General features: G+C 36.2%; 1 protein-coding gene across 1 annotated transcript in view; it reads left to right on the top strand.

Annotated features, from left to right (window-relative positions):
• FGF10 (fibroblast growth factor 10) overlaps nucleotides 1-20,016 on the top strand; it is a 113,535-nt gene extending 93,519 nt beyond the window's left edge. Inside the window, exons 2-3 of the mRNA XM_027863520.1 lie at nucleotides 7,837-7,940; nucleotides 17,103-20,016. Of these exons, the coding sequence (XP_027719321.1) occupies nucleotides 7,837-7,940; nucleotides 17,103-17,300 (302 nt within the window). The 3' untranslated portion in view covers nucleotides 17,301-20,016. The remainder of the gene's footprint in view (nucleotides 1-7,836; nucleotides 7,941-17,102) is intronic.
• The last annotated feature ends 5,455 nt before the right edge of the window (nucleotides 20,017-25,471 follow it).

Genomic DNA, 25,471 nt, shown 5'->3' on the forward strand with positions numbered 1-25,471 from the left:
TGTCTGTTTTATGTGAGATAATTTACCCCCATTCTACCTCTCCCTTTTTCCTTCTCCCAGTATAATCCTCTCTCACCCCTTAATTTTATTCTCCAGATATCACCCCTTCATCTTCAACTCACCCTGTGCCCTTTATCTATCTATCTATCTATCTATCTATCTATCTATCTATCTATCTATCTATCTATATATATATATGTATATAGACATACATACATATAATTTTTACCCTCCAACTGCCCTAATAATGACAAAGGTCTCATGAGTTACAAATATCATCTTTCCATGCAGGAATGTAAACAGTTCAACTTTAATAAGTCTCTTATGATTTCTCTTTCCTATTTACTTCTTCAGGTTTCACTTGAGTCTTGTATTTGAAAGTTAAATTTTCTATTCAGCTCTGGTCTTTTCATCAAGAATGCTTGAAAGTCCCCTATTTCACTGAATGACCATTTTTTCCCCTGAAGGATTATACTCAGTTTTGCTGGGTAGGTGATCCTATCTCTTTTGACCTCCAGAATATTATATTCCAAGCCCTGTGGTCCCTTAATGTAGAAGTTGCTAAATCTTGTGTTATCCTGATTGTATTTCCACAATACTTGAATTGTTTCTTTCTGGGAGCTTGCAATATTTTCTCCTGGACCTGGGAACTCTGGAATTTGGCTACAATATTCCTAGGAGTTTTCCTTTGGGGATCTCTTTCAAGAGGTGATCATTGGATTCTTTCAATTTCTATTTTGCCCTCTGGTTCTAAAATATCAGGCCACTTTTCCTTGAGAATTTCTTGAAAGATGATGGCTTTTTTTTTATCATGGCTTTCAGATAGTCCAGTAATTTTAAAATTCTCTCTCCTGGGTCTATTTTCCAGGTCAGTAGTTTTTCCAGTTAGATATTTCACATTGTTTTCTATTTTTTCATTCTTTTGGATTTGTTTTATAGTGTCTTCATTTCTCATAAAGTCACTAGCTTCCAATTGCTCCATTCTAATTTTTTAAGGAAGTATTTTCTTCAGTAAGCTTTTGGACTTCCTTTACCATTTGGCCAATTTTGCTTTTTTGGGCATTCTCCTCATTGGCTTTTTGGACCTCTTTTGCCATTTGGGTTAGGCTATTTTTTAAAGTGTTATTTTCTTCAGTATTTTTTTGGGTCTCCCTTAGCAAGCTGTTCACTTGTTTTTCATGATTTTCTTGCACCACTCTCAGTTTTTCCTCTACTTCTCTTACTTGCTTCTCCAAATCCTTTTTTGAGCTCTTCCATGTCCTGGGAACAATTTACATTTTTCTTGGAGGCTTTGGATGTAGGAGCTTTGACTTTGTTGTCTTCTTCTGGTTGTGTGTTTTGATCTTCTTTGTCACCAAAGTAAGATTCTATGGTTTGACTCTTTTTGTGCTGCTTGCTCATGATCCCAGCCAATTATTTGAGTTATAAACTCTTTGTCAAGGTAGGGGTCTGCTTCCAGTGTGGAGAATGTGCTGTCCCAAACTTCAGGGGTTTTATGCAGCTGTTTTCAGAGATACTTCTAGGGACCTATAAATTTTCAATTCTTCCAAATTGCTACGATAATGGGTGAGGTGTTTACTCCTTTCCTGTCCTATGCTCTGGTCTATGAGTGACCACAAGCACTCTTTTCTGTCTTGGAACTGTGAGGAGGATTTCCCCTCCACTGCCACTACAAGCTTTACCACGCTATTGCTCCTCCTCACCCCAGGACTGCCACCTAGAACTGTGACACAGATCCAAGCATGGGCAAAGTGAGGGAATCTTGAACCAGTAGAGAGATCTCTGCAATCCCCTTCTGATCAGCCACTCGACTCCCCCTCAGTCTGTGGGCCAGAAGCTCAGGAGTCAGCCGCCACCCCAGGGATGAGCTTGGGGACTGGGGCTGGGACCAAGAGCTTCTCTCTCACCACAGTCACAGACTTTTCCCACTGACCTTCTAAGTTGTCTTTGGCGTTCGTGGGTTGAGAAGTCAGGAAACTGTGACAGCTGCCCATGATTCAGTCCTCTGAAGCCTGCTCCAGGTTCACTGAGGCCTGCCTGGCCTGTGTGCCCAGTGTTCCTCTCCCAGTCTAGCATGATATACCTTTCTGATCAACCATTCAGGCTGTCTTGGTCTGTAAATTTGTTTCACTCCGTCTTTTTGTGGGTTCTGTTGCTTTAGAATTTATTTAGAGCCATTTTTATAGGTATTTGGAGGAGTTTGGGGGAAAGCCCAAGCAAGTCACTGCTTTTACTCTGCCATCTTGGCTCTGCCCCCTATTTAGTATCTTCTAGAGGAGGTGGGTACTAGCTATTTTATGTTTAGTATCTTTATGTGATACACCTTGGAATGGAAGAAAAGAGGTAGTAGTGTCATCTGACTTAAAAATGACCACAGGTCACTCAAGAAGTTCTGATGAGCCTTGTGTTGGGCACATTTCCATACTCTAGGTTCAGGGTGGAAAAAAAAAAGATTTGATGACCTTCATGGAAGGGGTTACAAATACCACATGTAAAAAAAAACTTGATCCCTATACTTGCCAGGGGAACAGTGAAAGAAAAGGCATCTGAACAGAAATTATCTAAATAAAGCCTGATATAATTGCTCTAAGGGTATGCTTCATTTTAAGAAAAGCAGATTTGTATGTAATAATCCTATGCATTACATCATGGTGTATAGGAGGTTCCCTTGGGAACTTGTCAAATGAAGAAATCAATTTCTTTTCTATCCCAATTATAAGAAGAATAGGACTGAAGGAATGGAGTATTTGTGTCAATTGGCCTGACTTGCTTTTTTTAATGTTTTAAAATCTGATTTTTTATTGACATCTTTTGACTTTATGTCACCTTTAGTTCTGAATATATCCCTCTTCCCTTCATTGCAATGACTCATCCCTTCCCACAAAGATTAAAAAAAAATGATCATGAAAAAAGTTGAATAAAACCAATCATTAAATCAATCATGTCTGATAGTACTCACTTAAGAATGTGCATTTTTCAACACTTTCCCAGGGTCAACCTTGGTCACCATAATGATACCAAATTGTTTTGGTTTGGTTTTGTTCTCTCTCTCTCTCTCTCTCTCTCTCTCTCTCCATCATATATACATACATACACACATACACACACATACAATTAGAGCTAGTGTATAGATTATTTTACCACTTTTTTATTTTATTCTGTATAAATTAATATAAATCTTCCTATGATTATTTGTATTTTTCATATTAATCATGTTTACATTATAATAATACCCCATTACATTCATGTGTCATAATTTTGTTTAGCTGAAATTCCCTAGTCAATGGACAGTTAGTTGGTACAATGGATAGAATGAATTTTATAAGTGCTTAGAGGCCCCTTTCTCATCTTGTTTCTGTGTAGTGAGTTTATAAACTGATTCACAAGAATATATCTGTGAATTATCATCTGAAATACTTGACAGAAAGCTAATGTGAACATTATGTAATGTCACTTTCTCTAAAGAGAAAGTGGTCAAACTTAAGTTTGCTGACTTTCATTCAGGGTGAAAGGAAATAAACATTTACCTCAAACTCTGTAATAGAAGAAGGAATTGAGTTCAATGCAACAGACATTTAATTGCCTACTATGTATTAGGGGATGTATGGAGTATTCAGGGAGGACTAACACCTCTGGTATGAGGGCTTGTTGAACCCTTCTCAGGGCTGCTTATCCATCTTTGGTGTTCACCTGCCATCCAACTCTTACCTGTGACTCCCAAGCCCTATATCATGTGCAGCAGCCACATCCTGGTAAAACTATCTTGGTGGATGGATTAAATCAAGTAAACCTCAAACCTGTTAGTGAGTTAGGGAATGTCTACTCCAAGCAGGGGAAGATATTCCCCCAGCAGAATGGGCAGATGAGAACAATTTGTTCCAGTAGCCATGAAAGTGGCTGAAGAAGGCACTGTGGAGCACTTAGAGCTTGGTCAGGCATCAAAAAACACCAAGATTATCCACTGCATCCCATGTCATTGCCAATCATCTTGACTTTTGTCCTGCCACTGGACTTTGATGACTCAGAAAGAGAGAGTAAGGCTGATGATTTTGTGTAACTCTGCCTCACTTAAATCCAATTCACCCACAAGTGAAGACATCACCTATGATATCATTGATCCTCTTTGAGAAAACCAATGATGAACAGCAATTATGTACCAGGCTTTGAGCTAGGAGTTGGTGATACAAAAATAAAATCAAACAGGCCCTGCTCTCAAGGAACTCACATTCTATTGCAGATAATAATGTAAATACATTAAAGTAAATGCAAAATTTAATCAGGACACACTTCCTGTAGGATGTAATACTTGAGTTGGGCTTTGAAGGAAATTAAGAATTTTGTGAGTCAGAGATAACAAGAGAATGTATTTCAGGAATGTGGAAAGACACAGAGATGGGAGAATTAATGTTGTGTATGTTGCTGTTCAGTAGTTTTTAGGTATGTACAACTCTTCATGACCTCATTTGAGGTTTTCTTGGCAAAGATACTGGAGTGGTTTGCTATCTGATCCTCCAGCTCATTTTATTGGTGAGGAACTAAGGAAAACAGGGTTAAGTGACTTGCCCAGGATCACATGGCTAACAACTGTCTGAGGCCAGATTTGAACTCCCAAAGATGAGCCTTCCTGACTCTCAGCCCAGCACTCTATCTACTGTGTATGTTGTGTATAGAGAACAGTAAGCCTGCCAGTTTGACCAGAACATTGAGTTCATTAGAAGAAGTTGCATGCAATAAATCTGGCAAGGTAGGTTGGAGCCAGATTGTGAATGGCTTTAAAAGTCAGACAGAGAAGTTTGTATATTTATCTTTGTATTATTTATCTTAGAATATTTTGTACTTTATCTTAGAAGAAAGCTGCTAGAATTTCTTGAGCAGAGGGAGTAACATGGTCACACCACTGCTTTCAAATTATCAATTTAACAAATGTAGATTTGAGGGGGATTTGAGATAGGGAACCAATGCAAAGTTAAAGCAAAACAAGAGAAAGGTTTCACCTATGGTAATTGTAATGTAAGTAGAGAGAAGAGGGCAGATGTGAAGTATATTATAATGATAGAATCAATAAGACTTGGCAACTGTTTGGGTATGTGGTGTGTCAAAGAGGGGAGAGTTAAGGATGACTCCAAGCTTGCAAACCCAGAGGACTAGAAGAATGGTACCACCCTCAACATATATCTGGTAGGGGAAGTTGGGAAGATGAGAGAATTTGGGTCTGTTTTGGACATGTTAAATTAACATACCATTGGAAGAACAGTTGGAAATGTCAAATAGGTAGTGGATGAGGTGAAACTGATGTTCAGTAGAGAGAATATATAGATGTGTATGTATAGCTATATATAATATAGTGTATGCTTATGTATACATAATTACACATATGCATATATAGTGTGTATGCATGTATATGTATATGTGAGAATTATCTGCATAGGTAATAGTTGAACCCATAAGAACTAAAGAACTGATGAAATCACTAAGAGATAACATAGAAAGACAAAGGGGTCCTGTTAGTAAAACAACCACCCTGTGAATTTGTCCTATAAAACACACACACACACACACACACTCACACACACACACACACACACACACACACATCAGGTTTAAAAATCTAAATTTGAAAAACAGAAATGTTAGTGGGTGTGATTCTGTAATTACAAGGCCTAATTTGTAATTTCAATATTTAAAGGAAGTCTGTTTTCATTAGTAAGGGTTTTCCATCCACTAATGCAGATTACAAGTTGTCTACATTTTAGTAGATGGTCTTGTTAACTTCTGGGTCTACAAAATCCATGGTCCCTTCACTGAACCTGTAATATCTTCTCCATGCCCAATGCTTTAGGCCCATGCCCAAAGCTTTTTTCAGCCTGGTAAAACCTACCATAGTTTGTGTTCTACTTGCATAGCTTTCAAGAACCCAGCAAAACCTCTATAATATGGTGAGACATCACAAGTAGGTGTATAGCAGAGAGACAGTACAACATTGAGAGTTTGAAATTTAAATAAAATCAGTTCATTTACATCACCATTTAATGGGCAGCTGGTATTACAGTGGATAGACTGCTAGATTTGTGAGTCAGGAAGACCCAGGTTCAAATCCTACCTCATATACTTATTAGCTGTATGATCCTGAGCAAGTCTCTTAACCTCTATCTGCCTCAGTTTTCCCATCCTAAAAATGGGGATGATCATAATAGCACTTACCTCCTAGGGTTGTTGTAAGAATCAAATGAGATAACAGATGTAAAGTATTTTATGAATCTTAAAAATGTGCTATGTAAATGCTAGTTGTTGTTGTTGTTATTATTATTATTATTATTATAGCTATACCTGTGATATCATTGATTCTGCAGGGTTTAAGACTTGTCAGTCAAGTCTATGTTCTCCTGTTTTCCCAACAGAATAAATAGATAAACCTGGTTTAAATCATGATGGGTGATTAGAAGAATTCTTCTGGTTTCTTGCTGTAGTAAATCTGTGGCTATTGGCTTCTGTACACTTTTGTAGCCAAGGCTGACTTGTGTCAACCTAGAAGCAACGTATCCAGTCACTCCATGGTCACAGATGGCAGCTAAAAATGGGAGGAAACTCCTTTACCAGATGTTGCAAGAGCAAATGATTATTATCCTTTTAGACAAAATCTGTGCTATAGACGAGTGACATCACATTTCATTTAAGAGCCATTGTCCCACCTCATCATTAAGAAAAAAAAAGAGCGCTTTCTTTTATAATCGCCTTTGGGCTATAGTTGTAGGACTTTAAAATATATATATTCCATTTTGTATTTGTTCAGAAGATTTCTACCCCAAATACTCAGAGTCACAATTGTAAGAAAGAATCCCAAAGCTCATTTGAGAAAGTGCTGCCTCCAGATCTGGAATTTAAACTTCCAAGTGACAGGATAGACTTTAGCTATCTTCCTAAATGGTTGTAACACTAAGTATTGGCATCCCCAATGGGTATTAGCCTAAGAACATGAAAGGATGGAAGTGATAAGGCCACATTTCCAAAGATAGTTGCACAAAAATTTCCAATTCATTTCACAGATTTCAAATAATCAACTATAAAACTACTTTCTCATTTTTTCCTCTTCTGATTGTGTCAATTCTATCCCTGTAAAATGTAAATAACAAATTGTACTGTCTGCTAATACCACGAGTTCTCCATTCCCCAAAAAGTTTCTTTTCTTGGAGGAAAATGTTGACTCTCCCCCCTCCCCCACACAGTATGGCCTTCTTGACACTGGAAAGACAAAGCTAATGTAGATGTAGGGACTAGTTTTTCCATACCCCAGAATGTCAATACCCTTGCCAAAAATGAATTTATCAGCTAAATAGCCAAGAGATTTAGTTTATCTAAAATGTCCTACAAGGAAGAAATAGTTTACCACTGTTCTTGCAGATTGAGGTAAGTCTAACATATTATTGACATATGTTATAGATTTAATTTAATGCCATAGTTCAGATGTATGTTCTGATGAATTTGAATGAAATCTAGGCTAAGATGAGTAAAGTTGTTTTAATATTTATGGAGTTGAAAATGCAGAGTTAGCAAAGGAAGGATTTTAATTAAAACAATGTTTCTTCATCAGTGCTCATAGGAGAATGGAAAGGAATACTACTAGAACTTGCTGGTCATTTGTATTTTTACTTGATTTTTCCTGCATTTTGAAGGCCTTTATATTCTCAGTTCTCAGTAGCAGAAAACTCACGTACTTTCTCTTTTACCAATAAAAAAATACAATGCTGGGACCCTTCAGGATTTCTTCCTTTTTGATGGGGTGCTAGAAACTCCTGAGTATTATTGACCCTTTCCCATTTCTTTTTTCTGAAATTTTAGGTATCCTGGAGATAACATCAGTGGAAATAGGAGTTGTAGCAGTCAAAGCCATTAACAGCAACTATTATTTAGCCATGAATAAAAAAGGAAAACTCTATGGTTCAGTAAGTATGCTTTTTTGTTTTCAAAATTGACTTAATAAGTTATCACCATCATTTCAGGATTTTAACCCCATCCCAGACCCCCAGAATAGTTCTGTTATCATTAGATTGCTTGAAAATAGACCTGCATGGGCAATAATTCTCCGAAACTTCAAGCACTGGCTAACCAGCTCTTCTGACCCGACAAACCCCCTGGTGTTTATCTGTTTGCCTGCTACTGATCATCAATAAATATTCTGGCATAGTAACTGGTGAGAACTCTCAGAGAAACTTCTGGTCAACTTCTGGTCAATAGCATGAGAGCTATACTCAAGCTGGAAGGGAATCATTACCAAACCAAGACATTTTGTTTTAGTTGATTTAAAACACAGACTGCATTCATATGAATGTCATGGCTAACAATGGAATCTAGCCTATGGATTTCTTGTGTCCTCTGAATATCCCCATGAATCCTTCTTTACTTTTAGTGAGGAAAAGGATTGGCATAGTCATTATTTGAAACCATTTTTATTCTAATCCATTATCCCATTTGTTGTTTTAGGCCCTCAAAAACAATTATTAGCAAATCTCTGTGAATGATTATGTGTCAGATTTTCACGTGTATATATAGATTTTCTACCTTATAGTAGTGGCCCTAAGTTAGTCATTTAAATTGCTGAATAAAAATCATCACAAGTGGAGTATGACCCAGGATCCTAAACTATCCAATTTTTAATTATCCCCTAATAATGTCTTTGGAATAGGTTAGTGTATGTATATACATATAGATATAGTGAATACATGAATTTGTTCAATGATAGTTTTCATAGATATAGGGTGTATGTTACATGTATGTGTAATATTATGTATTCCAACAAGTATTTGTAGATCACCTACTATATGCCAGGTAATCTAGAGGATAAATGTAATGATATCAATTTTAAAAGACTTTATATAGCATTTTAAGATTTGCAAAGCACTCTACACATATTATTTCATTTGATCTCAACAATAACTTTGGGAAGTATATCATTTATTATGATTTTCATTTTACAGATGGGGGAACTGAGGCTCACAGAGGTTAAATGAATTGCTTGTGGTCACATAGCTAGTAAGTGTTAGGTGTGGAATTTGGAGACATATCTTTCAATTCAATGCTTTTTCCACAATACCCTGGTTTTTTTTCCCCTAAAATGTACAGGGAGTTTAAGATCTGAGTCAGGAGGCAAAATTATTATATATGAAATATTTAAGTTTTAATTATAATTGTAGGTACAATCGTAGTTCACTATAAACTATAATAATTAAGAATGCTTCAAGGAAGTCATGGAACTAACTCTAGGCATTAGAAGACCGATAAAATTCAGAAAGGGATATGTAGGCAGTTAAGAAAAAGAAAATAGAGAGGAAGGGGAAAACATAAGTATCCAGGGAAGGAATTAACGCAGTATATGGGGGAGAATCTTCAGGGACAGGCTTATATATGGAAGCAATGAGAGGTAGCCTTGGTATACCACTTTTTGAGTCTCAGTTTCCTCATCTATAAAAAAGAGATACTCATACCTGTAATATCTTATCTCCCATGGTTGTGGTGATGATCACCTGAGCTTATATATATCAAGTTCTTTGCAGACCATAAAGCTTTATAAATGTCATTATTATTATTATTAATTACAATAAAGCAGAGAGAGTAATTTGGTATTTATTCTGCAGATAAAGGAAAATCAAGTGTTCAATTATTGTTGAAGATAAGAAACAAGTTAAATTACCAGTCAAATGCTAAGAGTTACCAGTAGAGTAATGGATAACCAGAGTTTCAGATTAGGGGGAAATTGGGTGGAGGTACATTCCATTGTACTGGCCCCAAAGCTAAAGAAGGGAATCCTTGTAGACAGTGAAAAAGGTGAGACAATTGTAACTCTAGGTCCTAAACATAAGGAATAGATACAAGACATATCTAAATTTGAGCTTATATAAACTCGAGTATATCCTGGCTATAGAACTATGCCTATGACTTGAGATAAAAGTAGGGACTCTGGGGAATGAAACCTAACACTTAAAAAAAATAACTATACATACATATACATATAGATACAAATATTATATAGATATACAATATATTTAATACACGCATATACGTGTGTATGTACACACACACAAAAACACACACACTTAGTTGTTGTTGATGTTATTCAGTTGTTTCAGTTGTATTCACCTCTTCACGACCTCATTGAGGGGTTTCTTGGTGAAGATACTTGAATGGTTTGCCATTCCCTTCCATATGTATATGTATATGTGTGTGTGTATATATGTATATGTGTATGTATATATGTACACATGTGGATATATGTCAATATACATATACATACATGTGTATATGCAACATGTGTATATTGTGTATATATACACATTACATGTGTGTATATGTATTTATATACATATATACAAATATATCAGATTTAGATTGAGTGCAATTTTATATCTTGCAGAAGACAATGGAAATTCTTTTTTTTTTAAAGAATTTTAATCCAATTTGTTGTTGAGAGAGAGAATGGATTCCTGTAACTGGTTCAATATAGAAGAACTGTGTTATCTAGCGAATTCATATACCCAAGAAATAGAAGTTAGAAATGTGAAGCCAGGCATTCTTTAGATTTATGATAGTGATCAATGTAAATACTATTTGGTGGAAGAAAGATTTTACCGCCTGAATCAATCCTTTCGTCCTCTTCCCAGCTTTTCTCCCACTTTTGCAAATAAATTTAGATCAGCTAATCCATTAATAGTGACTTGTGATTTGAAGTTAAATTGTTATATTAACTTAGACTATTAAGTAAGAAAACATTAGTCTTTACTAGATAATTACAAAGAATATGTGAAATAATTTTGTTTAAATAAGAAATTGAGAATTCTTAAAAGTGCTGTGGCATAGAAATATACCCCTCTCCTCAATATTATCCTACCTGGCATTAGGTCTGTATCTAATATTCTTTAGACTATTTTTCTTACTCTCATCTTTATTAATTGATTCATGTTACCTATACACAGTCAACTTTGCTTATTAGTCTACTTGGTCCTATCCCCATTTAGGTTAGTAAGCTTCATCACTACCCCTTGCCACTCTCCTCCCCCCACCTCCAAAAAAAATTTCCTTGTTGGAGCAGTCATGATGCAATAGGAAGGAGTTCTGTATTTGGAATAGGAGATCTTGGGTTAAAATCCCAGCTCTCCCACTAACTACCTCAATGACTAAGAAAGTTAATTAAGTTCTATGCTTCAGTTTCCTCATCTATAAAATGAGGAGCTTAGACTAAATGACTCCTAAGGTCTCTTTCAACTCTACAGTAATGATTCTATGAACTCTAGATAGCCATTATATAAATACTTACTATTAGATACCAAGGAGATCAGATGAGACAACGTGGCTGACTTGTATCCCCCAAACAGGTGAAAATACCACCATCCCCCAACTTAAATTACTTAGCTCTACTGCCATGGATTGGTTGAAAGTATTATCTTCTCATGCAAAGGATAGATGTTCATTTTCTTTTGGTTTTAAATGGACTTTTTAAAAAAAATTAAATGACAATACATACAATACCAACAATAATACAAATGGAAAAACAAAAGAAATGAAACAAAGCTATAAATATTGTGTGATTTTATGATTAAGCTTAACTCCAGGGAAAAGATATAGTAATACACTTCACAACCCCCTTTTTTGGTAAAGTTAAAGGACTATGGATGTAGAACAATGCATACACTTTCAAAACTCATTTGACAAGTTTCTGTACTGCTTTTTAATAACCTTTTTAATTTAACAAAAGTTACAAAAAATGTCCTTGGTATTTATGTCAGTTTTCTTTGATGCCAGTTTTCCCAATACAGCAACCCATGTACATATATGTTATATAGTCAATAATTTGGTGTATATATCTTGTATTGTATATCTATATCTACATCTATATTCATATATATATATGTGTGTGTGTGTGTGTGTGTGTGTTTGTGTGTGTGTGTATGCATGTATATTTCTTTTTCAAAGAGAAATCATTTTAGGGGTATATCCTATATCAGGGCTGGGGAACCTGGAGGCTCAAGGCCACATGTGACCCTCTAGGTCCTCAAATGTGTCCCTTTAACTGAATCCAAACTTCACAAAACAAATACCCTTAATAAAAGTATTTGTTCTGTAAAACTTGGACTTACTCAAAATGTTGCAAACAAGGACCTAGAAAGCTACATGTGGCCTCCAGGCCCAGGTTCTCCACCCTTGTCCTATATTCAGAGTGATCTATACCTGGATCAACAGTAACCACCCAGCAACAGAAGCACAAATTATTTTTGCCATATTTCAGCAAAATTTGAATTTAAAAGGAAACTCTGATGCCAGTTAATCCAATAGCTACCCAAATAGAATCTTTTCAACATCATACATGGCATACGTGGCCATCCAGCCTTGATTTAATTGTTTAGAACCCACTATCCTCTGAGAATACCCAGGTTTTTTCCTTAGATTAAGAAAAAATTTGCCTCTTTGAAATTTCTACTCTTCCTAGTTTTTCCTTTTGGATCAAGCTATATTACTACCCTTAAAATGTTTGAAAACAGTTACTATGACTATGTAAGTCTTCATTTCTCCAAATTAAACATCTCTTACTCTTTCACCTAAGCCACATGTAGCATGAAACCTTTTATTATCCTGGTTGCCTCATCAAATATTTATTGTGGTTGTTGTTGTTGTTATTGTTGAGGGGGAGGGGGAATCCTTGTTTGTTTTGTTTTAAGGATATATCTCTCCCTATCTTTCCCAGGCCAGAAGTACAGTGGCCACTCTTGAACACCATGTGATTATCACAGAATCTTTGACTTGCTCATTTTCTGATCCTTCTTTAGACATCCTGGTGGGACACTGCTCTCAGGCACTTAGCATACATTCATGCCAAAGGTTAAGGACACCCACTTGACTTAGTCCTGTTGAAGCTCAGAATTCCTAAATTCATGTAATTCACAGGCTTGGCCTCCCCCATATCAGGGATTATATAAATGTGTTACCACTCCTGGCTCTATATCCTTTATAGCTTATTAATGACCTTACTAAAATGTGGTGTCCAAATATTCCAGGGTGGAGTATGGTGGAAATATCACCTCCCTGGTCCTAAATACTGCCTTTCTTAATGCAACATGAGGTCAAATTAGTATTAGTAACTGCCACAGCAATTTTTTAATTCACATTGAGCTTATATTTCATTGAAAACCTCAGTTTAATTTTTTTAGATGTGATGCTATCTAGCGATGTTTCCTCCATTTCCTTACTTTTGAAGTTGATTTTGATGGCCAAAATATAAGATTCTACACCAGCAGTTCTCACCTTTAGCCTCAGGACCGCTGTATGAGCTAAAAAATATTGAGGACCCCTAAATAACTTTTGTTTATATGAGCTACATAAATAATTTACTGTATTAGGAATTAAAATATTTTATTATTCTTATGAAAATAGTTTTGGCCTCATTGCCTAAAAGAGCCTCTGGGGCTCCCAGGGTACCCAGACCATACTTTGGAACTACTGCAATCCCTTTCAGTTTCATTTTGTTAGATCTAATCCAACCTTTTTGCTTTCTGAGATGTTTTATATCTTGACCCTGGCTTTTATCTAACATTACATCTATCTCTCCTTGTCTTGTATCATTCACAAATTTGATAAACACATTGTTTATTTCAATATTTTTAATGAAAATGTTAAATGATATGAAGATGAGTACAGACTGATCCCTAATACACTTACTAGAGACCACCTTCCAAGTGACCATGAATGACTAATGATCACTCAATCTAGCAATTCAACCAGTTCCAAAATCTTTTATTTTTTTGTGATTCTATCTTAATGACTCTGAAAAAATGCTCTAATATACAGAAATACAGAGGTATGAATTGTGGGAGCAGAATTGTATCATCATTGTGGCACTTCTGGTAACCAGAATAGAGAACACAGTAGATATCACAATAGCTAAATTCCATACATGCCAATTAATTAGTACAAGTTGGGGATGGAAGAGGAGGAACAGGGGAGTAAGCAGATTAGCTAGTTTCTCAGCTATCTTGGTAGCCTGCTAATTTTTCATGTTCCCTGTAGGCTAAAGAAGGGGTTATTAACTGGAGTCCACTGATCCAGGGATAGATTTCAGGGGGCCCCGGAATTTGTTATTTTTAAAATATTATGAAATAATTGGTTTCCTTTATAATCCTGTGTATTTTATTTTATACACTTAAAAACATCATTCTGTGAATGAGTCTAAAGGCCCTGGATTGTCAAGGGGGTCCATTACACAAAACAAGTTCAGCAACTTCTAGGCTAAAAGGTCAACCTTTTAGTGCTTGGACTCTCAACTCATTCAAATAAGCTGTATGTATATAGGCAACCAGATAGGGCAGTAGTGTAATAAGTAGAGTGCTGAAATTTGATTCAGGAAGTTCAAATGCACTTAATTGCCATGTGTCCCTGGCAAAGTCACTTAAACTTTACTGCCTTCTATATCCTCATCTGTAAAATGAAAATAATAAATAGCACATACTTCCCCAGATTGTTATGAGGATCAAATAATATATGTAAACCACAATGCAAATCTTAAAGTACTATAAAATACTTTTTCTTATTATTATTCTTATTTGATCACTAGCAATTCTAAAAACCACAGATCAGAAGGAAGAATATTACCAGTATGAGAGAGACAGCTAGAATAAAGGCATGGAGACAGGGAGTGGAATATTATCTGGGACAAGTGAGCCAGTATGGCTGTGTCAGAGAGATACAGAGGCAAATAAGGTGTAAGAAAACTGGAAAGATAGGACAGGGCCATTTGTGAAGCACTTTAATGCCAAATAAAGGCATTTAGACTCTAACAGTAATAGAGCATCACTGGAATGTGTCAAGTAATAGAGTGAAACATTCAGGTCTACACTTTTGAAAAATTATTTTGGTGACTGAGTGGAGGGTGGACTAGAAAGACTCAAGGTGGGGAGATTGACTAAAAGGTTACTGTTGAGGCAGCTAGGTGGTGCAATGGATAGAGCACGGGCCCAGGATTCAGGAGGACCTGAGTTCAAATCCTGCTTCAGACACATAACACGTCCTAGCTGTGTGACCCTGGGCAAGTCACTTAACCCCATTGCCTAGCCAAAAAAAAAGAAAGAAAGAAAAAACAAAAATAAAAGGCTACTGTAATAGTTTGAGATTGAGGTAATGAAAGCCTGCCCCAGGGTGGTAACAGCAGCAAAAGGAAAGAAGGAATACATACAAGAGATGTTGTAGAGAATGAAATAACAAGAGACTAGAGAAACAGCGAGAATCAAGTACGACAACGAAGGTGTGTACCTGGGTGACTAAAGGGATGGTACTTCAGGAATGGGTAAGTTCAAAACAGACATAGGTTTAGCAGAAAAGATAATGATTTCTGGTTTTGGACATGTTGAGTTTGAGATGTCCATGTACTGTTCAGTTTAAAATATACAAAAGGCAGTTGTTGATGCAAGATAGGACAGACTGCTAGATATATAGATCTGCAAGTCATCTGCATACAGATGATAATCAAATCCATAAGAGCTGTTGACATACCAAATAAGGAAGAAAAAAAGAAGAGGACCTAAGACCGAGCCTGGGGATAATATTCACAGTAAGAGGATGTGAAGTAGATAAAGATCCAACAAAGGAGACTGAGAAGGATCATTTAGAAAAGTATGAGAACAAAGAGAGAAAAATATCATGAAAACTCAGATAGAAGAGAAGATGATATCCAAGAAAAGTGGTCAAAGAATTTTAAGTGCTGTAGAAAGGGGACAAAAGTATGAGAATTGATTAAATGACATTAAATTAAGAAATCATAAGTAATTTAGAGAGAGTGATTCAGATGGATGAAGAGGTCAGAAGTCAGATTGCAAAGTTAGAAGAAAGTGAGAGGAAAAAAGGTGGAAGGGTGGAATGTAGAGAAATTTTTTTAGAATGTTTATCTGAGAAAGGGAAGGAAGAGATAGGACTGATAGCTAAGAGGATAGTAGGATCTAATGACGGTTTTTTGATGATGGGGTAGAACTAAGCAAGCTTGTAGGCAGCAGGGAAGGAAACAGTAGATAGGGAGGAAACTAAAGATTAGCAGTGGGGGTGGGGAGGATGTTTATGGAGGCAATCTTCCAAAGAAGAAAGGAGGGAATGGGAAGAGTGTGTGTTTGAGTTAACTTTCACAAGGAGAAGGGTAACCTCTTCATCAGAGGCTGAGGTGAGGGATATAGTGGGCGATGATGTTAGGAGGATGTGAGATGAGCAGAAAGGGAGAATTGAAGGATGGAACATGAGATGACATCCTCAGCTGTGAAGGGGGAGGGGACTGGTTATCATAGAAGGATCAAACATAGAAGAGTTGGAATGGCCCTTATGGTGAGTGATATACAGAAGTGATTAGGAGGAGTAGAAAGATTTATATTTAAATGATGAAATTAAAAACATAAAGTAGCATAACACTCTTTAGCTCTCCTTGCTCATCAGGATTCATTATCTATTTACTCTCTATTCAACTATATTTTCAAATTTTACTGTGACCTTACAAATCATGTTTAACCATTTTCCCAATCCATATTTTTCTCCCATTGCCAGCTCTCTCTCCCCCTGGTGCACATGGCTCCTACTGTGAGAGAAAGATGAAAATGTCAGTTCCCCCCCCCAAAAAAAAAAAAAGGTTAATGGCACTTCTTCTGGACAATCTAGACATTTAAAGAACTTTGCATTCTAAACACACTGGATAAAAGGAAGAGCCCCAGTTTGTGGTTATATAAATATGTGAAAATAAGTCTTATACTTTTAAGCTTGGGAGTTGCTTTTTATGAGATTTACTGTACATTTTTGGTTAATATTTTAGAAATGGCAACAACAAAAAAGGATTTCAGGGGGGTCCAGGAATTTGTTATTTTTAAAATATTTCAAAATAATTGGTTTTCTTTGTAGTCCTATATATTTTTATTTTATGCATTTAAAATATTATTCTATGAATAAGTCTAAAGGCCCTGGATTATTAAGGGGGTCCATTATACAAAACAAGTTCAACCTTGCAAACTAGAATTCTCTTGACAGTATTGATTTTATGGTAAATGAGAAATTCAAATTCTATTGAAAGATCACGTCTTGGTTTTCTTCTGCAGAGAGAATTCAACAACGATTGCAAGCTGAAGGAAAGGATAGAGGAAAATGGATACAACACCTATGCATCTTTTAACTGGCAGCACAATGGGAGACAGATGTATGTGGCATTGAATGGGAAAGGAGCTCCAAGGAGAGGACAGAAAACACGAAGGAAAAACACCTCTGCTCACTTTCTTCCCATGGTGGTACATTCATAGATGAAGCATTTCTTGATGCAAGTGGAATCAAAAGCTCTCTTCTTAAGAATATCTGGTAATCCTTGAGAAGAGTAGTCTTGAAAAGCAAAGACCTCACAGACCTCTGTTTGTTTGAAAGAGAGGAAGCCTTTGAAGGTTTTGTACTCACTGCTGGCAAAAAAAAAAAATCACTTAAGTTAGTTCTGTGTCATATCTTATAATGAAGATATAGACTGGATCAAATGGGATGGGTGCTCTTCCCAGAGTGAAGAACATGGCTGTTTTTTGTTTCATTTTGTTTTGTTTTTTATTTCTGTGATAGAACTTGGAGGACGTGAGACAATCAGATGAATGATCTTCGGGGAAAGTTATTTATGGAATACTAACTCATATCAAAGACTTTCAATGCTCATTCAAGCCTGATGATCCAATGAGCAGTTAGACACGCAAGCATTTACTGGAAGCACTTGGGTCATAATGCACAACCAAAGGAGTTTTTGGTGTGGCAACGTGGAAGAATGGATAGGATTAAGAAATATAAACACATTAGTGCAAAACTGTTCTAACAAAACGAATAGTATGGTATGCTTGTGCATTCTGCCTTCATCCTTTCTATTTCTTTCTAAGTTATTTATTTAATAGGATGTTAAATATCTTTTGGGGTTTGAAATATTTTCCTCAGCAGCTGCCTTCTGGTTTGTCTTTTCTTTCAGCATATCACATTCATGTTCATGAGGTAATAGTTTTAATATTTGGCAAACATTTGGAGAATGGGAAATGAATGTGGCTGTCAGACCAAGCTGGGGGAGCAGATTTTGTCTCTAACCTGCTTTCCTTTGGCTGACATTGCACTTATGTAATAAACCCCAACAAACAGTGAATCTGAGAAGGGCTGGGGTATGTGGTCAGTGTGAGGTATCTGCCAGCCCCTGAATTCATTGACTCCAATATATCATATCCATGATGAAATGAGCGCAAATGGCCAAATTCTGTTATTAGTAAGGCATTCCTGACTCCTATCGAATCAGCTTGGGGGTCCCCATTCAAAGAAAGAAGTTAGATCCAATTATAAAAAACATAAAATTGCTTGGCCCACATACTCACTAGTGAGTCATTGACACATATCACAGCAACACACAATGAAAAGCCTGTCTGGATGTATAGGAACTATTTGTGACTCTATCAGTATCAGTCTCCCCTACAGGAGCTTTTGAGGCATTTGTTATAAAGTACAACTCTTCCCACGAATTAGACTGAGTAAATCTATCCTGGTATGTATGTAATCATATACTGAAATCTGTTCAAGCTGTATGATCTAGTCTTTTTTTTTTAAATCTTCATTTCTGTAAATTTAAAGAGCTCTGAAAAGCTCCTTAATATAACCATATGGAAATTCATTTTGTTAGAGCAGGTAAATAGAGAACAGTACATCAGAGTGTACCAGTCTTCACATTGTATTCCACTAAATAAATACATAAGCCTTCTTTGCAGTGTCTGTAGTGAGAAAAAATGTAGTATAATATTATTTGTTCTAAATACTTTAAGTGATAACTGAGATTATATTGATGCTGCAGTTTTATCTCTATATTTCTTGTTGTGAAAAAGTCTGTTTATTTTTATTGTTTGGAAACTGTATTTTGGTACAAAGGAGAGACTCAGTAAATGTGGCTTTTTACTAAAGTTTAACCTCTAGAAAGGCTGGTGTTTTATGATCTTCTTATAACTTATTTGAGTCAATGCTTAACCAGCACTTCCAGTGTTAATCTGTTACTTAAATATTAGCTGTATAAAGAAGCTTTCCCATAAAGTACTGAGTGGTCAGACTTTTCTCCTTTAAGTAAAGTTGGATGTTTCAAAAAAGAAATGCATTGGAGGCACACAGAATTTTGGCTTATAAATAAAGTTGCATTTCATGGTAATTAGGTTTCAACTTGCTTGTTGACAAATGGGATTTTTAAAAATACTTATTCTTGAATACCTATGGTTGGAATCCTGATATTAAAAGTTAACTTGGAAACAGAACTGAAAGCAAAAATGCAATTCATCTCTATCAGGGTCAGATATTCTTGATTACATATTTTAAAATAATAATTGGGTATGGCAACTCAACATGGACCACCCACAACAACAATGCACCATTTGGTTAGACAAATACAGTATTGGATGACCACTCAAACAGCATCTAGGGCATAAACTGGGTTCTCATTTCACGTAATCGTTTAGATTACCAAAGAGCCTACACATAAACATTCATAATTATAGGATTCAAAACACTAAAATAGCTTCTAGCAAAATGTATCAGTGCTTGCAGAGGCCAAGAATAGAAAATATCCAAATATCCTTCTTCCTTCTCCCTCCCCTCCCCCCCACCAAGTGAACAGAGATAAAGACAGGAACTATTTCCTGAGAAGTAAGAAAAAAAATCTCCTGATTTAAAAATGGTGACTCTATGTCAGACAGTACCCTGGTCCCCATTGTGGCTGGACTGCTACTGAAGATAAGGAGTGTCCAATCCTGAGCCCTCCAGGTTAACAACTTCCTGGAAGTTTAGGGAATTCTGCCCATGTGGAAAATGTGGACCTGGGATGTGACAGTGCTTCAACACAAGCATGTGTCCGTGTGAATGTTGATAACTGAGGGAATGCCTCATAAAGATAAAAGAATCGCTCCTCCTTCCTACCTCCCCCCAAAGCTGAACCATGTACAGTATGTTACCTTTAAATAAAAACAATAAAATGCTGGGAATAGAAAATACAAAAATTGTTCTTGCTTGTTTTATTAGCCTAAAATTATACAGAGTAATAAAAGAAAAAAAAAAGTCTGATGGCCATGTGCACTGCAGGATGTGGTTAAGGGCTGCATAGCCTCAAACAACAACAACAACAACAAATCCCTCGAACGTCTGTAAGGTTTCTTTAATGTTTTGCATGTGTGAGTCAGCTATCCTTCCTCTAATAACAACCAAATGCTTTAAATTCTTCCTGTTAAGTATCCAGGTCCACCTAGTTTATATAATGGATAAAGAAGAATGAACTGAAAACAAATTTGCTTTATGAAAGTGGAAAAGGCTTTAGGAAGTGAGTTTAGAAGGCTGTGTTTAAAAGGGGCCCCCAACAATGGGTTGGGAACAGCTTCTGAGGCATTGCGTGAGAGAGCCTCTATGATTCTATCCCAGACAGAGACACAGAAAATGTTCAGTCTGGATCATGGAGACTCTGGCACAGGGCCCATGGGCCCATGTGATAAGGGAAGTTATTACACTCTAGTAAAAGAGGACCTCACTAATTTGGATTCTCTTAAATCAAAATTTGTGAAAATTCAGAAAAGGGACAAAACCAATATTTTCCTTTGAGCTTTGTAGAAAGGGAATGAAGAAGGCATATGAAAGTCCAATCCTCAGAGGTGCCAAGCTGGGGCTTTCATAACCCATTTACTTATCAAAAATTGATACAACTAAGAATCACTCATTAAAGTAGTTTTGTTTTTTGTTTTTCCCAGATAATGACTAAACTTTTCTGGGGTTTGGTTGTTTGTTTTATTGTTTGTTAGTATGGCAATTTTTTTTTTTTTACCTGTGGAATGTAGGTCACCAAGTCAACTTACAATCTGAAAGGGTTGCCTGGGATCACTGCCTTACCCATGTTAAGTGACTTACCCATGGCCGCGTGGTGAGTCAGAGATAGAATTTGAACCCAGGCCTTCCAGACTGCAGGCTGACCTTCCATCCATTATGCCATTCTACTCTCAGTTATCTGTTTATCTAGGTCCCATTGCTTTGTTCTATTCTGTACCTAGAACTGTGGTAGGTTCTATGAGATAAAACTCTGCTACTTTGAAGAATATGTATTCTTTAAAGTATGTGTGTGTGTGTGTGTGTGTGTATGTGTGTGTGTGCATGTGTATACTTTTTTCCAGATTGATAGTTTCCATTTGGCCCATCCTAGAAAAGATTTCCTGTAATTAGAGAAAGTGTGATACTTGTCTCCAAAGCAGGCACTTTAAAATAGTTAAGCATAATACACTCAACATTGAACTCCTTCCAGTTAATGATGTTGCCATTTATATAGCACTATAGGATTTACAAAGCATGTTGTAATATCTTAGATCATATTCATCTTTATAACCATCCTGTGCAGTAGGTACTATTGGGATTAATATTCCCATTTTACAAAGGAGGAAAGAGTCTCCTGGAGGTTAAATGACTTGTCCAGGTTGTATGACTAGTAAGTGTCAGGGGTCAGAACCCAGCTCTCACTTGACTCCAAATCTTGCATTCTTTCTACTAGAACAAACAGGTGAGAAGAAATGAATGTTTAGGTTATCTAATGATCTGGTCTTCCTAGCTATAAAAACTTCTAACTATAAAATTTTTCTATCATGTAAACATGTCATCGTTGACCTGTTCTGTTCCTAAATGTACTACTAAAGAAACTATGCTCAAGAATGTCTGAAGCATATGGGAAACAAATTATTTCATCATTTCTAAGGAGGGAAGGTCCTGGAAATTATTGATATTTAAATTCCACCAATAAGAAGCAGCCTGTAAAAAAATGACCTGGTTTAATAATTAGTACTGTATCATGGATATATGCATGAGGTAAGAGAAGAAAAAAGAAATGTTTCCTTTAAAACTGTGTCTGTAAATATCAGGTTATGAGATAAATTAAATCCTAAGTATTGACACCTTTTGGAGAAACTGCCCTTGGTTTTTAATAGGAATGTTTTGTGATAAATAGGGTAGTTAAAACACATGTTTTATCACTCCCTGGTTACTAACAAGAGAGACACATTCTGATATTTTCATCGTCTGAAGGCAGAACTTCTCCACACAATGGCAAATGCCAAGTGCCTAGCATGCAGGCATATGAAATGGATTATAATAGCCAAGATGTGACCAAAAACCATAAAGAGCTTACATTCACATTAAAGTCCAGGCTCGCACATCCTCTGGAGATGAGTGCTGCAAATGAAGAAGCAAAACATTCCATGTTCCTCATTAGGATCATAAATTGAACATATGCATTTGTACAACATAACCAGTGACCCCAGCTGTAGAGCAGCCAACTATATTATGGTCTTTAGCCTCCTACAATGTGATTTTAATTACCTTTTGCACATCTTAAATGCCTAAATCATCTTATGATTTTCTAAATTATTTAGTTATCATTCTGTGGTCAATTTAAGCTGCTGACAATGCAAATGCTGAGAGAGGTCTTGCAAGGGGGCTTAAATTAGAACCAGTTTTTGGTGAGGTCCTGAAATTGGGAAAATGCTGCCGTTTCTGGTTACAAGACCCCAGTCCTCATACAACTTCTTGTGAGGAACATTTTATTAAATATTTATTGCAGTGAAAACACCAGACCACTCAGTGGGTAATTCCTGTTTCCTTGAAACAATTAGAATTGTGTTTCAACCAGTATCTCCAGAGGTGATCAAACAGCAGTCAGTGGGTCTAGAAGGCTCCAGACCAGAGACATCAATATGGAAGCACTGAGATGATTTTAAATGTTAGATGTGGGTGCCGTTCTACCTCAGCTCATTTCCCTCAATGGACATTTTAGTCCACAAGCACTTATGTATCCTTACCAAAAAAGTCAATGTCTTCAATGTGTTATGATGGGAAGCTTCCTAACAAATATCAATAGAAAATTACAATTTGAAGATAGATCTTGTCTTTAAAACATAATATTATAAACTTAAATCAAATGTCCTTAAATTTTTTTGTCTGTCCTGAAACCTTTTGGCAGTCTGACCAAGCCTATGGACCCCTTTAACAGAAGAATGTTGTTGAATGCATAAAATAAAATACATAAAATTACAAAGGAAACTGAAATACAGTTAGCAAAATTTTTTTTTTTTAAATCAGGGTCATAGACCACAAATTAGAAATGCTGGATAAAATCAGACAAGCAATTCAATATAGAAAGAACAAGAATGAGAACTATATAAGAAAATTAACTTCTATTACATTCAGTCTTTCAAAGAATACATATAATATATACATTAAATTTAACAAGGTAGTAATGACCATTTAAGAGTTTCTTTTTAAAAAAATCATGTAGTCAAATATAAAAATTTCAATATGCAAAGTATATTAAATTACACTCATTAAATTTAACATCATAGTAACAAAATGCCTGAATTATCTATGTCCCATCCTGAAATCCCTTCTATTCCCTTCCATGTGTTTTAAAATGCTTGATTCTCTTTTTTCATCACTCTCATTACCTATCAACTCCACCCTCTAGCCCTCCTTTGTAACAAATAAGTATATAATCAAGCAAAACAAAATGGCTACATCTCATTCTGTGCTTCTAGTCCATTCATCATCACTCTGCCAAAAAGTCTTGTCCTTCTTCTGATGCATTAACACCATAGGTGACATTATTAATGTTCCTATATATCAGAGACTTTACACACCAGGAAAGAAGGTGGACCTTGTTTAAATAATAATCTGTTTTATAACATCTTCCCTTACCCCCATGCTGATATGAATCAATTCAAGACTTACTTCAAGGACTTGTGGTTTTCTTCCGTGTTTTCCTTCAATGAAAATACATTTTCATGATGTGGTTGATTGTCTTTTAATGTTAAATTGAAATATTCATTAGCCTTTAGCCTAGAACTAGGTTAGTAGACTGTCCCCTATCACAGCATGGAAACATTTATAATTTGGTAGGCCTAGCCACAATATGTGTCTCACTGGCATAACCTCAGAGAACCCAGGTTTCACACCATGCCACAATGAGGTATCAGAGTAGGTATTTTGCAGATATGAACCTGGGTTGACCCTACTGAAAATTTCCCTTACTAGATGAGGTCAAGCTATTTCACAGTGTAAGAAGAGTTTGTAGAGTCTGGAAATTATTGCTGACATATCTGGGATTGTTAATGACAATTCCAGGAAGCCCCCTAGCTTCTGGAGAGCATAGGAAATTAAAGATCCCTATAACTTCTGTGGACCAGATGAAGTTAAGAAGAAATTCCGCTTTCTAAGGACCTCTTAAGTGCCAGTGGAACTGAGATAATGAAGTAAAAAAGTGAATTGTTCATATCTTGTCCCAGATAAATACACACAAGGATCTCTGAGTAATTTTCCTTTCCCTTCTTGTATTATGAAGAAAGCTTCCCTTTACCTTTACCCATTCAGGACTAAAATTCTGCCTTCTCTCTCTTTTCCAGTGGTCTGATTTATCCCTGCATTCATTCTGCTGTTCACTGATCCCTTTTTCCCTTCCCCACTATAACTGAGCTGGTGGGAAGATGTAGATTTATCTTACTTTCAAAGAGAATTGTTGGCATTTTAAATCCTAATCATTTAATTTATAAAGTTAAATCTCCTGTAGCCTTTTAATTCTCAAGATGTTATATTTGTGTGTATATAGAGAGAATATGTTCAATGTGCATATGCATATGTGCACATATAGTATATATAATATGAATAATTCAATCATTTAAAAAGTTTAAATTGGTTGTTCCAAGATATTCCATAGATGTATTGTTGCACAATAAATATTTGTTGATTGCTGTACTGATTGTACTTGTACTCTTAAGAAACTATTTTTAAAAAAGTCCACTTTTATTCATGTACCAAATGGGGAAATGCCATACAAATAGCTCTGAGAGACCAATCTCCCACTGTGCAGGGCCTTTCTTTCTCTCCACTGGCTCCCCTCCCTCAGACTCCAAACATGAAAAAATGTCTCTTGGCCTTGCCATTCGTCTACCATTTCTAAGCAGCCACATCCTTCCAATTCCTTCACTGTATTTACAATTTGAGAGCAAACAGATTTAATGAATTACAGCTAGCAGCACCAGTTGAAAGACTTTTAATTGCATCATTGTTCTTCATTCTCTTACACCTAATGTGACTTCTATTCCTTATGAAAGCTTCTTTACACAAAACTTTGAAAGCAGAATTGTAGACTACTTCATACTACATAACAAATTGTGAGGGGAATTAGAATGCAGTCCTCAAATAATAGTCAACTGTTCATTTTTTACAAATGCTTGGGCATTAGATGGTGGAAAAAAATGACCTACCAAGTTGGGTTCTGATTGGTCCTGTAATTTTCTATTTTTTCCACTCCCTAGGGAGGCTGGGATTATAGATTTATCCATACTTGATTTAGATGCACTTTAAATGCTCCACAGTTTTTGCTTTGTGTTGTTTTTCTCCACTTATTTGCTCA

The sequence above is a fragment of the Vombatus ursinus genome, unplaced genomic scaffold, assembly GCF_900497805.2.
Source record: "Vombatus ursinus unplaced genomic scaffold, bare-nosed wombat genome assembly UNPS02014772.1, whole genome shotgun sequence".
In the NCBI taxonomy this organism is placed as follows: Eukaryota; Metazoa; Chordata; class Mammalia; order Diprotodontia; family Vombatidae; genus Vombatus; species Vombatus ursinus.